This window comes from Acomys minous (genome assembly GCF_964271855.1).
Source record: "Acomys minous genome assembly, chromosome: 1".
Taxonomy (NCBI): Eukaryota; Metazoa; Chordata; class Mammalia; order Rodentia; family Muridae; genus Acomys; species Acomys minous.
In genome coordinates, this window is record NC_140483.1 from 107242185 (window position 1) to 107256466 (window position 14282).

General features: G+C 36.0%; 1 protein-coding gene across 8 annotated transcripts in view; it reads right to left on the bottom strand.

The window, feature by feature from the left end:
* Positions 1 to 724: 724 nt before the first annotated feature.
* LOC311598129 (uncharacterized protein C8orf34 homolog) overlaps positions 725 to 14282 on the bottom strand; it is a 413498-nt gene continuing 399940 nt past the window's right edge. For 4 of the 8 annotated variants that reach the window (XM_084783016.1, XM_084783017.1, XM_084783012.1 and 1 more), the window contains 2 exons: positions 10029 to 10085; positions 6484 to 7529 (listed from right to left, as the gene is read on the bottom strand). In XM_084783016.1, coding sequence (XP_084639142.1) covers positions 7486 to 7529; positions 10029 to 10085 — 101 coding nt within the window. In that variant the 3' untranslated portion in view covers positions 6484 to 7485. Of the gene's footprint in view, positions 824 to 6483; positions 7530 to 9993; positions 10086 to 14282 lie in introns of those variants that run through there. The other 4 variants (XM_084783014.1, XM_084783011.1, XR_014779488.1 and 1 more) reach the window with 3 other exon arrangements.

Consider the following 14282-nt stretch of genomic DNA (forward strand, 5'->3'; position numbering starts at 1 on the left):
GTTGCTCTATAGTACAACTTGCTATCAAGGATGAGGATGCTTGCAGAAGATCTTTTATTGTATAGGATTGTCTTAGCTATTTGGGATTTTTTGATTTTCCAAATGAAGGTACGAATTGTTCATCAAAGATCTGTAAAGAATTGCATTGGGTATATACCACCATGAGTCTTTCTGATTCTGGGTTAACTCACTTGTTATGATCATTTCTAGTCCCATCCATTTGTTGGCAATTTTTGGGATTTCCTTGTTTTTAATAGCTGAGTAGTATTACATAGTGCAAATGTACCACAGTTTCTTTATCCACTCTTCAACTGAGGGACATTTAGGCTGTGTCCAGGTTCTGACCATTATGAATAAGGCTTCTAAGAACAGGGTTTGAGCATATGTCTTTGTTGTGTGGTGGAACATTTTCTGGGTATATTCCAAGGAGTGGAATAGCTGGGTATTGAGGAAGTCATATTCCCAGTTTTCTGAGAAAGCACCAGATAGATTTCCAAAGTGGTTGTACAAGTTTGCATTGCCACCAGCAATGAAGGAGTGCTCTTCTTTCTCCATATCCTCACCAGCATGTGGTGTCACTTGAATTTTTCATCTTAGTCATTCTCATGGGTGTAAGACGGAATCTCAGAGTCGTTTTGATTTGCATTTCTCTGATGACTAAAGATGTTGAGCATTTCTTTAAGTGTTTCTCAGCCATTCTTTGTCCCACAAAAGTCTTCACTTACCAGGAGATTGGAATAGATGTGAGGAAATCCTACTGAGGCTCTAGGTAAGAGAAATATAGGCGATGCGGAAATAGAAGGACCCAGGTCATCCTAGAAACCTACAAGAAGAACATCATGATAGGTGGATTGGGGCCCATGGCACTCTGCTCAAACTATTGTACTATCCAAGGACAATACAAGTAGTAAACATCAAACCCCAACTCTGATCTTCCCAATGGACAGGACATTCTCCACAGTTAAGTGGAGAGCAGGGACTGATTGGACATGAACTAGGGTGCTCCATATTTGACTACCTCTCCTTGGTGAGGAGGCCTGATGGCACCCAAAGAAAGAAAAATCAGGCTACCAAGATGAGACTTGATAACCTATGACCATATAGTGAGGGAGGAGCTCCCCCTCAATCTTAGACCTAGGGGAGGGGAATAGGGTGGGAGAGAGGAATGGGAGAATACAAGTGATGGGATAACAATTGAGTTGTCGTCTGAATAAATTAATAAAATTAAAAGAAAAAAATAAAAAATTTTAAAAAAGAACTGCATTGGGATTTTGATGGGAATTGTATTGAATCTGTAGATTGCTTTTGGTAAGATAGCCATTTTTACAATATTAATCCTACTAATACATGATCATGGGAGATCTTTCCATCTTCTGATATCATCTTCAATTTCTTTCTTCAGAGACTTGAAATTTTTTTCACACAGGTCTTTCACTTACTTGGTTAGAGTTACACCAATACTTTATATATTTTGTGGCTATTTTGAAGGATGTTGTTTCCTAATTTTTCCCAGCTTATTTGTCTTTTTGTATAAGGGAAAGCTACCAATTTTAAAAAATTGATTTTGAATCCAACCACGTTGCTGAAGGTGTTTATCCACTATAGGTGTTCCTTGGTAGAATTTGTGGGGTCACTTATGTATACTATTATATCATCTACAAATAATGATCTTTATTTCCAATTTGTATCCTTTTGATCTCTTTTAGTTGTCTTATTGTTCCACCTAGAACTTCAAGTACTATATTGAGAAGATATAGAAAGAGTGGGCAGCTTGTCTTGTCCCAGATTTCAATGGAATTGATTTGAGTTTCTCTTCATTTAATTTCATGTTGGATATAGGTTTGTTGTATATTGCCTTTACTATGCTTAGTTATATGCCTTGATTCCCCAATCTCTCCAAGACTTTTACAATTAATGAGTGTTGGATTTTGTCAAATAGTGTTTCAGCATCTGAGATGATCATGTTGCTTATTTTCTTTCAGTTTGTTTATAAGATAGATTATACTGATAAATTTCTATGTATTGAACCACCTCTGCATGCTTGTGATGAATCCTACTTGTTCATGTTGAATGATATCTTTGACGTGTTCTTGGATTCAGTTTGCAAGTATTTTATTGAGTATTTTTATATTGTTCATAAGGGAAATTGGTTTGAAATTCTCCTTGTTGGATCATTGTGTGGCTTAGATATTAAGGTGACTGTGGTCTCATGGAATGAGTTTGGTAGTATTCCTTTGGTTTCTATTTTGTGCAATAGTCTAGAGAATTAGTATTAGTTCGTCTTTGAAGATCTGGTAGATTTATGCACTGATTCCATCTCATCCTGGGCTTTTTTTTAGGGGGAGAGACTTTTGGAGACAACTTTTATTTCCTTAGGAGATATAGGATTATTTAGTTTGTTTACCTGATCTTCATTCAATTTTGGTAATTGGTAGCTATCAAGAAAATTGTCCCTTTCATTTAGAGTTTCAATATATTTTTTTTTTTTTTGGCATATAGGCTTTTTAAGTAGGACCTGATGATTCTTTGGACTTCCTCAATATCCATTGTTATGTCTCCCTTTTTATTTCTGATTTTGTTGATTTGAGTACTTACTTTTGGCCTTTCAGTTAGTTTGGCTAAAAGTTTTTCTATTTTGCTGATTTTCTCAAAGAACCAGTTCTTGGTCTTATTGATTATTTGAATTGTTGTCTTTGTTTCTAATTTATTGATTGTAGCCCTGAGTTTGATGATTTATAGCTATCTACTCCTCTTAGATGTATCTGTTTCTTTTTGTTCTAGAGCTTTCAGGAGTGCTATTAAGTTGCTAGTATGGGATCTCTCCAATTTCTTTATGAAGGAACTTATTGCTATGAACTTTCTGCTCAGCACGTCTTTTACTGTGTTCCATACATTTTGGTAAATTTTCTTTCATTTTCATTTAATTCTGTGAAGTCTTTTATTTCTTTTTTTATTTCATCCCTGACACAGCAGTCATTGGGTAGATAGTTGTTCAGTTTCTATAAGTTTTTAAGCTTTCTCTTGTTGTTGAGCTCCAGTTTTAACCCTTGGTGGTCTGATAAAATGCAAGGGGTTATTTTGATCTTCTTGCTTCTGTTAAGGTTTGCTTTGTGGCCAAGAATATGGTCAATTTTGGAGAATGTTCTATGAGGTGCTGAGAAGTAGATATATTCCTTTGTGTTTGGGTGGAATGTTCTGTAGATATATGTTAGGTTCGTTTCATTCACGATGTTTATTAGTTTCATTACTACTTCATTTGTCTTCTGTCTCAATGATCTATCTATTAGGGAGAGTGGGGTGTTGAAGTCTCCCATTATTAAAGTGTAGGGACTGATATATGACTTAAGCTTTAGTAGTGTTTCTTTGATGAATTTGGGTGCTTCTAAATTTGGAGCATAGATGTTCAGGATTGAGATGTCTATATTTCCTTTTGAAGAGTATTAAGAGTCCTTCCACTTCTCTTTTGATTAGTTTTTGTTGAAAGTCTATTTTATTAGATGATAGGATGGCTACTCCAGCTTTCTTCTTGGGTCCATTTTCTTGGAATACCTTTTTCCAACCCTTTACACTGAGGTAATATCTATCTTTTTTGTTGAGGTGTGTCTCTTGTATGCAACAGAATGATGGGTCCTATTGTGGCATCCATTCTGTCAGCCTGTATCTTATTATTGGGGAGTTGAGGCCATTGATGTTGAGAGATATTAATGACCAGTGGTTGTTAGTTCCTGGTTTTTTGTTTGTTTATTTTTGTTTTTATGTTGATGTTGGTGGAGTGTGTGTGTGTGTGTGTGTGTGTGTGTGTGTGTGTGTGTGTGTGTGTGTGAGAGAGAGAGAGAGAGAGAGAGAGAGAGAGAGAGAGAGAGAGAGATCGAGAGAGAGAGAGAGAGATCCTTTCCTTTCTTTTGGTTTTTCAGATATGGGTTATTTACTTTCTATGCCTTTCTGGGAGTTTAGTTAGCCTCTTTGAGTTCGAGTTTTCCTTGTAGTATCTTCTGTAGATCTGGATTTGTGGCTAGGTACTGATTAAACTTGGTTTTGTCATGGAATATATTCTTTTTTTCCATCTATGGTGATTGAAAGTTTTGTTGGGTATAGTAGTCTGGGTTGCCATCTGTAGTGTCTTTGTGTCTGCATGACATCTGTCCAGGCTCTTCTGGCTTTCACTCTCTGTTGCCAAGTCTGGTGTGATCCTGATAGGTTTGCTTTTATATGTGACTTGGCATTTTTCTCTTGCAACTTTTAATATTCTTTCTTTTTGTTCTATACATTTAATGTTTTGATATTATGTAGGAGGAGGATTTTCTTTTGTGTTCCAATCTATTTAGAGTTCTGTAACATTCTTGTGTGTTGATGGGCATTTCTTTCTTTAGATTGGGGAAGTTTTCTTCTATGATTTTGTTGAAACTGTTTTCTAGGCCATGGAGCTCAGAGTCTTCTTCTTCTTCTAGTCATATTACTCTTAGGTTTGGTGTTTTTATAGTGTCCCAGATTGCTTGGCTGTTTGTGTGAGGAACTTTTCAGTTTAACATTTTCTTTGACTGATGTATCAATAACTTCAATAGTATATTCTGCACTTGAGAGTCTCTCTTCCATCTCTTATATTCTTTTGACATTGCTTGTGTCTGTCATTCCTGTTCTCTTCCCTAGATTTTCTAACACTAAGATTGCCTCAGATTGTGTTTGTTGTTGTTGTTATTGTTGTTTCTCATTCCTCTTTTCAAGTAGTTCTATTTCAGGAATTCAGGAGCTGTGTTAAAAACTCAAAAGAGGCCAAATTGATAACAGATATTGAGCCTGGGTTCTGTGAGAGATGCCTGGAAGGTAAGATAAAGAAAGCCACCAAGAGAAGTTTCCTCACTGTTCACAAGCCTTAGGCTCTGAAAGTGAGTAAAGGCATACACAGAGATGAAAGACAGAGGGGTGGAGAACATAAAGATGGGTTCTCTGAGTTTTCTCACCAGCGGAAGCCATCCCTGGCCTCTGAAAAGCATGGAGTTTTAGCACAAATGATTCCATATTCCCTTCTGTGTATTTTTAAAGATGTGAAAAATTCTAATGTAGAGTGTCATAGCACAAAATCATATGCTTAAGATCCTAATCCAGCCCGCCAGGTTTCTGCCTATGAAAGCTCAAAGCTTCCAAAAGAATTCATTGCCTGTTCTAGGTAGAACCTAAGGCAGAGCAATTGTCTGCCTGTCTCTGTCATAGCGTAGACATGTAACTTTGGAAACACCCATGAGCAAGGTCAGGTGAGTTTAACCTGGACCAAATAATGTTTTTTATTTACTCTTTCTCTCTTTGCTTCTTTAAATTTTTTTCAAGAAATTTCAAATTTTTCTATGAAGCCTTGCTTTGTAGACCAGGCTGGGCTTGACTCCTAATTGTGGAGATCCACCTGCCTTTGCTTTCCTGAGTGCTGGGATTACAGAGGGTGCCACCATGGCCAACTATAATCATCCTTTTTCATTCCTACTTTTTGAAATTTCTATTTCCCTGATTCTACTCAAACCCCCAGCTCTCCCAGTTTCTATTCATCCATTCTGTCTTCAAAGCACTCTCTCACTTAGCCCATACTAGACTCTCTTTTGTTTGAAGAAGTTGGTTCTTGATTGGCATCTGTCCTTACCTTTCACTTGGTACATGATGTGGCCTATTTTCTATGGTGCTTTCAGAAATATCTATTCTCACATCCTGGTGTATGTGAATCTAGAGATTCATGTGGGACAACGAGGCTGATAGTCTTGAGGAAATGTCAATTGGCAAGTAGAGGACCAAGTCTGACCAAATCATTGTTGGAAGAGAATGACGCTCTCAGAAATACACATTATTAGTGACAATTATTAGTGACATGTTTTAAACAGAGAAAAATGTCTAACAAGGAAAATATTTTGAGACCTCAGTTGAATCTTTTTGACGTTTCAATTCATGATGCAGAATTTTAAATAAGAAATATCCTGATCCTGTAAACTTAGTTTCTTGCCTTCATGTTTTCTGCTTTAAAACTCACTGTTTTCTCAGCTGTTATAATTTGGATAAATAGTGTCCCCTCTCCAAGACTTGTAGGGTTCCCAATAAAATTTTCAGAGGTGAAGTTTTTGAGAAGCAATTGAATCTCAAGTTGTCAGACCTAAATTGATGGTATAATGTATTGTTGAATTCTATAACCCACAGTAGACTATCTCAGTTATCTCAGTGCAGTAAAAGCTGCAAAGCTGGGCATGGCTGGAGGAAGTGGTGCCTGAAAGGATCTCTTATTCCTGCCTCTCACTCTCTATCCTTCTGGGACTTCATGAATTGAATGATCTCATGTCATATACTTCTTCTGCCATGACAATCTTCTTCATCCCAGGCCAGCAGCAAAGTAACCAATAGACCATGCTCTGAAACCTCCAGAACCATGGACCAAAATGGTGCTTTTCTCCCTTAAGCTGATTGTACTCAGTTATTCTGTCACATTCATAAACAGCAATTAATACATGAACCTTTATTTATATCAGTAAAAATAGCTATTACTAAAATTATTTTTATCATACAAGAAAACAATAATGTAAGAAATTTTATTACATAATTTATAATTTTGTTATTTATATTTATGAACAAGACTTAATTCAGAAGTCTTAAGTGATTGTTTATTTCTTAGCTATGTGTAGTCTTTAATAGCTACACAGTTTCTTTTGTAGCTGTGCAAAGAATTGTTTAATTTAGCCTTAATGCATTAAAGCCCACCAAAATCCCTTGCATTAAGACAAGTAAAATTTAAAAAAAAATCAGATACAATCAATAGATTGACTGAAATTCATTAATTTAGAATCAATATATAGAACATTCCAAGAGTAAACATTCATCAGATTTAAACTGGATAATCTTAATGTGCCTTAATAATTGCATAAATGATCAAGTGATTTTCCTTGCAAATGCTCTGAGGGCATGCATTTCATTATTCATTGTTTTGTTTTACTGAAGTAACATATCAGTCATATTTTAATATGTATGGGTGAATATGATCATGTTAGGGCAATGGTGGGGGATAAACTTCTTCCTGTTTCAGAGAGTTTACACTGAACAGTCAACTGCTGCCCAGGACTAATGCTGTATCTTGGCATATGTGGGCAACTGTAATGCTTTGTAATCCAAAAGATGAGATCCTATTATAAAAATAGAAGTAGGAAACCCTAGATAAGTTAAAATCCAGAAATGTTTAAGTATTTGAATCAGGCAATACTTAATATATCAAACATTAATTTAATAACTACATATAAAGTAACAAAAACCCAAGACACTGATGAGATCAAAAGGTATCAGATTTGATGACCAACAGACTCCTCTGCCTGAATTAGTGTTCTTGGACTATACATAGGTGCACTCCCTCATTCACGAATGCTTGTTTATTATTGATATTAGAAAAATAACATTTCTTTAGAGATTACATTTAGTCTATCAAATTGGGACTATACATATGTAAGGATCCATTCAGCTATCTTCTCCTTAAGGGTCACTGGCAACTTCCTTTGCCTGTTTCACAGACAGACCTGTAGAAGAGAAAGAAAGGAAAATGCATTCAACAACGCATGGATAGAGCCGCACATCAGAAGGAGAGACTAGGACTTCAGTGCCTTCTTCTACTCTGTATAATGTCCTCCTATGGCAATGATCTTAGCACACACTGGTCTTACCTACATTAACCACATGTTTCTAATAGTATGTAAGTTCTGGTATCTGCATAAAATTCTGATTGGATTGTTATTTTGTATTTTTATGCTTCATGTCATAATTATATCTAGTATTTTTTTGGTTCACCAATTATGACAGAAACATTTTGGAAGGAAATTATCAATCTCCACACTGCTCACAGGACTTGAAGAAATGCTTTGCATTCAGCAAAATTTTCAATAAATATTTATTTAATGAGAGAGAAGGAACAAAGGGAGAAAGGACTGCAGAGCAATCCATTTTTTTCTTTTCTTTTTTAGTTTTTCAAAACAAGGTTTTCCTGTAGCCTTGGCAGCTTGGCTGTCCTTGACTTGCTTTGTAAACCAGCTTGATCTTGAACTCACATCCACCTGACTCTGCCTCCCTGAGTGCTGGGAGTAAAGGTGTGTGCCACCATGCCTGGCGCCTCTTTCTTCTTTACCCAGAATTCATTATTTAGTCTAATAAAGCCCAGGTAACTCCTCTATTTGACTAATTACTATCACCCTCGACTACCACTCTCTCGACCCTCAGTAAGAATTGTCCGGTGCATGGACTTATTCTAACAATGCTTAACCATCAGGATTTTGTCCAGAAGATTGTTCATTATCTATTCTGTCTATACCTTTCCCCCCTTCCATACATTCCTTAGTGGTAAACAAAACAGTTTGGCGTGCCACCCACAATTGTGATGTGCTATTTTCTGGCATATTTCCAAATCCACTTATTAGATATTAAAAAGCAGAGTGACAGAGTTTCTAGGAGCTCTTGGAATGAAGGGCAGTATGACTATGTACCATGCAAAGAACATTTGAAAGATGAAATGGCCTTGACAGTTGTGGATCTAATGGTAAAGTCATTCTGGGGAAGACAAGTGAAAATGGACTGAAACACAAAGAATACTGGGAAGGGCTCAAAGCTGAGAGCAAGAAAAATAGGATTTGTTTTTACCACATTTTCAAACAAAAGATTTTAAGGAGTTTTATAACTTATATAATATCTTTTCATTACATAAATATGATAGAAAAAACAAAAGCAATTGTCATATTACAAAACACAACATTAACGATATTTTTCTAATCATTTATATTCAATAAATATGAATTTTTATGTTTGTGTCCATATTTTACATAACAAAAATTAGTTTACATTTAACATCCCATCCTATGACTTGATCTCTTTTTATAAAAATACTGAAAAAAAATCTTTACATCAAAATCAGGATGTACGTGTGTATGTATGTGTGTATTTGTGTGTTTATGTATTCTAAATATATAAATGTTCTTGTTTTCTTTTGTTTTGCTTTTCAAGACAGGGTTTCTATGTGTAGCCTTGGCTGTCCTTGACTCGCTTTGTAGACCAGGCTGGCCTCGAACTCACAGCGATCCACCTGTGTCTGTCTTCCGGGTGCTGGGATTAAAGGCGTGTGCCACCACCACTTGACCGAATGTTCATTTATATATCTGATGCTTCTTAATAGAATCAAAGTTCTCTAGTATGTAAATGTATAAATTTAAAATTAACTTCTGTTATTGGAAACTAGATTGTTTCTACTTTTATATGCTTTCCACGTTTGCTATAAAAACTTTCTCATGTTTTGCAGTATAACTTTTCATATTTTATTTAAAACATATGGAGAAGAATGGACTATTATGATAGCTATATAAAATGCATTGAAAAGATTTTCTTCAAGTGATTTCCTAATATGGAATTCACATGTCAATGAGTAGCTAGGGCAGAACAAAACCCAAGAACAACCACAGGAGACTCCAGCTGCTGAGAGACCCCCTTTTCCAGGGCCCACAGTGACTCTGAATAGCCACATGTGAGAGTGCACCCATGGGTGAAGAGAGAGGTAGAATAGTTCAAAGTTTTTTTCTAATTTGACATTTTGCAACTCAGAGGATATGAAGGGGAAACACAACTTACTTGCTTCTTTCTGAGATATGTCAAGAAAAGATAATTCTGAACTTTATTATATTTTAAAATGTCTGGTGTACAGTTTTCGCACACCAGAAAGCACACACTTCACAGAACGCAGTGTTTGCTGTTCTGAAACTCCAGGAGATAATCAATGGCAACATGGAGTCTAGCACAGTTGGGAAGTGTGGTTTCAGCTCGTACCTATCTAGATTCTAAAGTTAGATTCTAGAAGTTATTTGTCCAAAAACAGGGAACAGAGAAGTGGAAGGGAAGGAAAGAAGGAAGACAACTTGAACAAATGTTCTCTCTCATGCAATCATAAGCAATATGTATTTTAAACAATCTAAGCTATGAGCAATTTCAGAGAATGACTACAATTACCTGTCATTGGTATTAAATGCCCTGAGCAAACATACCAGAGTAGGCCAGGGTAGGACAAGAAGAGCATGGGACACAAAGAAGATCAGCAGAACCTGTACAATTGAAAGAAAAAGAGGTAATACACTAGATCTAGACCAAAATTAAAAATTTCTGTTAGCTTATCCTGTTCCTCAAGAAAATTAATCACAATTAATATCAAACTTGCACCTACAATATGTACAGAATGACAGTGGCATTTTACATCTTAACACTGTGTAGTTTATCATTCTGTAGCCCAATCACTTTCAATTTTAAAGTTTTTTTTTAATCAAATATAGAGGATCATATCCTGGGAAGACCCCCATCTAGTTTGCAGTTAGTGTTTGAGGCTCAGTGTGAGTTAGACGAGGTCAACTGAATAGCCGTGTAAACTATATTATGATGCTACAAAATATAGAAAATTTCATTGTCCTAAAGCTGGAGATTTACATATGGTAGTGTACATGAAATAACAAGCCATATTTATAACAGGGGCCTCACAATATTACAAGCAATGTCATTCCCCTAAACAAGTCATGAGGCAGAAAGGGAGACTGGATTGTTCTCTAAAGAAAGGGGAGAATAGTGACTGCTAGGAAGGTGGGACATGATTGTCTTATTCCAAAAAAGTGGAAAAAGAAAATGAGGAAAAATGAGAAAATATAAAGCTATGAAGGAAGACATGTTTTAAAGAGAAAGAAAGTGGGGAAGAGTACAAAAGAATTCTTTCCAGCTCTAGGAACACCAGGCCTGGGTGTTATGATAGATGATCTACGATTTTGTTTATTGCTCAAGGATTTTGGACAACATTATACTATATCTGCTCTTTGAAGGGTCAAAATGCACAACTGTCTATTAAAAAGACATAAATGGGACAGTAAAAGGAATTAACTTGACATTCATCAAAACTACTCAAAAACTTTTTTTCTTCATGGAGCATTCATTGTAGAGGATTCCATTAAGGGCGATCAAGAGAGGTCAATGGCTCAAGTATTGGCTGTGCAACCATGAGCACCAGAATTTGGATCCTCAGCACCCAGGTTAAAGCCAAATGGATGCAATGGCTCACCTTTATCATCCTAGCCCACTCTATGTGACATGATGACAGGGGATTCCTGGAACAAGCTGGCATTTAAAATTGGCTGAATCCATGACCTCTGGATTTGAATGTAAGGCCTTGCCTCAATAAAAAGGCGGAGAGGACTGAAAAAGATGTTATTCTTGGGCCTCCATATGCAGATTCATATGTGCACACATATCCATACATATAATGTGCATGCCCACACATTAAAACACACATACTCACTAGATGTAGTTATATGTGAAATAAAAAGAATTTATTAAGTATCTGCTTCAACTAGAGTGCAGAAGACATTGACTATTCAGTCATTTTTACATAATTCATCAGTGAACTTGCAAAAGCATGACTTATGCTTCCAATAGACTAGGATTCAAATCTTATCATACATATGATCATAAGTAGGTTAACATTTCTCATCATTTGCAATAAGCAAAGCATCCCTGGAGTATCAGCAAGGGATTTAGCATTTTTATGGTTTTTTAATTCAATTGACTTGGAGAGATATAAAAGACATGAAAACGGGACTGAAATGTAGGAGAAGTGGAGAGTGGGAAATGGTGGAGAATGTGATATATTTTTAGACATCTTCCATGTTATAGAGTTTAGATGAATTCTTATTCTTTCCATGCTTGAGTACACACTAGAACTTGAAGATATTAAAGGTACTGAGAAGTAACCATGTAATCTCTCATTAAGTTTATTAACTAGACATGCTAATTGTCAAGGTACAAGCATCTAATAAACTAATGAGTACTTATAATGTAACATAGAAGAATGAAGACTAAGTTCTTCCTAGTTTAATTAGATAAAAGCAATGGTCCAGGCAAAAAGTTGTCTATAAATGGTACAATCTAAAAAATATCATTTTAATTACTAACAATGGATAATATTCTGTGCCCTAGTTTGAAAGAGGATGTCACATTTAATTTATGTCTCAGAATACACAGAAAAGCCATTTCTTTGGTTTGAACAATGTTTAATTATACTAAAGATGATATACAGTTCTAAGCTATTTAGTCAACATTTCAAAACAAGTCATTTTGAAGGAATTTGGCAGTATGTTTTGAACAGTTGTTCTACTTTTAATAGCTGACTATGAGACTGAAGACATGCCTGATGTAATTACTAAGTAATATTTATTTTATTCTGTCAAATATCTAATTTTTATGTTTATCATATATGCCTCCCTTAATTTTCTGGATGACTTTCCTCATAGATAATAATTTGGAACACAATGTAAACATAATGAAAGCAAGTTGAAGTTTCTATTAAAACCAGATTTCTTGCCCAAATGTATTAGTGTCTCTGTGCCTTTCTCTCCTTATTTTCTTGTGTTTTCCCTATGCTACATAGTGCATTGTGGAATGACCCCTCCTTTTATGCTATGTATATGCGCATTTGTTCACAGTATAGTTTTTTTTTTTGCTTCTATTATAATATGAATGTCAGATGCCCTTTATGAGGGATGGTTGACATTGTTGTGAGAGGTTCTAGAACCTTGGGGAGGCAGAAACCAATGAGAGGAAGTCCATCACTGGACATAGTTCTTGAGGTTTTATGGTCTCACTCCACTTCCTGTATTGTCTCTGCTTCCCGGACTGTGGTAAAGCGAGGAGTCCCAGCCCTATACTCACATCACAGCACAGTGAATTCCATGATGCCTTCACTTATGTAATGAACTGCACCCTCCCACACCATTAGATGAAATAATTGCCTCCTTTAAGTTGGTTCTTATCAGGTATTTTGTCACAGCAGTGAGAAAAGTAACAAATATAGCTGTCATAGATGTAGAGACATTCCTAAGTAGAGCTCACAGCCTTAGATTAGGCTAGAGTGTACCTTGTTATTCAAATATTCTTGTGAAGTGAATATTTTTAAAAGGTTAGTTTATAAAATCAAAGTAATAATACACATTATCTTGGTTGCTTTTTTGATTATATACAGTTTATTTAATAGCTTAAGGTCAATCAAAATACAATGCCAGAGCACTGTGCAGTAGAACAAGCCATGTTTGTCACGAGGTAACCTCTGTTCATGTGATGTGGGTGGTACCCCATACTTCTAGTGGTTTCTGAAATTAAAGCCTAAGCATTGCTAGTATCTGCTCTCCTGCACAGTCAGTGCAGACAATCCCTGCACGCTTCACCTTTCTAACCCTGCCCCACCCAAACATACACACATCAGGGTTAAAAAGACACACCTAACATCTCATCTCTATCAACTGAAAATGTCTAGTTAGACCTAAAAACATCTTAACCCCTAAACAAGTAAGCTTAAGTGTAAAACTAAACTACCTGGTCTTCAACTCCATTAGAGACTTGGGAAAGAATAAAATTAATTACCCGAGTAAACAGGAAATGCAGATTAGCAGCTTCCAAAGTGTAAAAAAAAAAAAAAAAAGGCAGAGACAGTTTGCTGCCTGCACAGTCACCCAAACTCTCTATAACGTTGGAGCATCATCTTCAGCCTTCTGGACCAATATATCTGACAGACATATTTGTGAGGCAGGAACTTTTGAGGAGGTGTTTACCCTGTCTTAGCAGAGTTTAGCCTCACCAAGAGAGGAAATATGTTTTCTTCAAGGCTACCAAAAAAATATAGCCAAATCACTGTGAATGTAACATTAATATAATTCCTGATGGTTTTGTGGTTCTTACTGTCTGTAGTTTACTTTATATGTGTTTAATAATATAAGTGTATATGTAAAAAATTAAAAATATTTTCAAAACACACCTAATAGATACTTATACACAATCATTCTACAGTAATGTTCGTTATTAAATTAAGATGTAATGACCTGGTTAATCCACTCTAACTCTTTTTAAGATGGAGTAGTACATCAGCAACAGGTGGCCAAGTACATGAGACAACATTAATGTAATATAGAAAGTGGAGACATTTACTGATTACAGCTTCGCATAGATGTGCACAATGAGGAACTAGCAATTCATTTTCAAGCCCAGCAACTCAAGTTCACACGTGGTAAGTGATGCCTAAATCCTTTTTTAAATTTCTGTGATAAGATGCCATGATCAAGGCAAAATTGAAATGCAAACATTGAACCTGGGGCTTAAGTTTCCTGAGGTTAGCAGAGTCCATGGCCACCCCTGGGGAGGGGCACAGCAACCAGGTAGAGAGGCATGGCACTGGAGCAGTTGCTGACAGCTTCTATTGAGAGGATAGAAGAGGA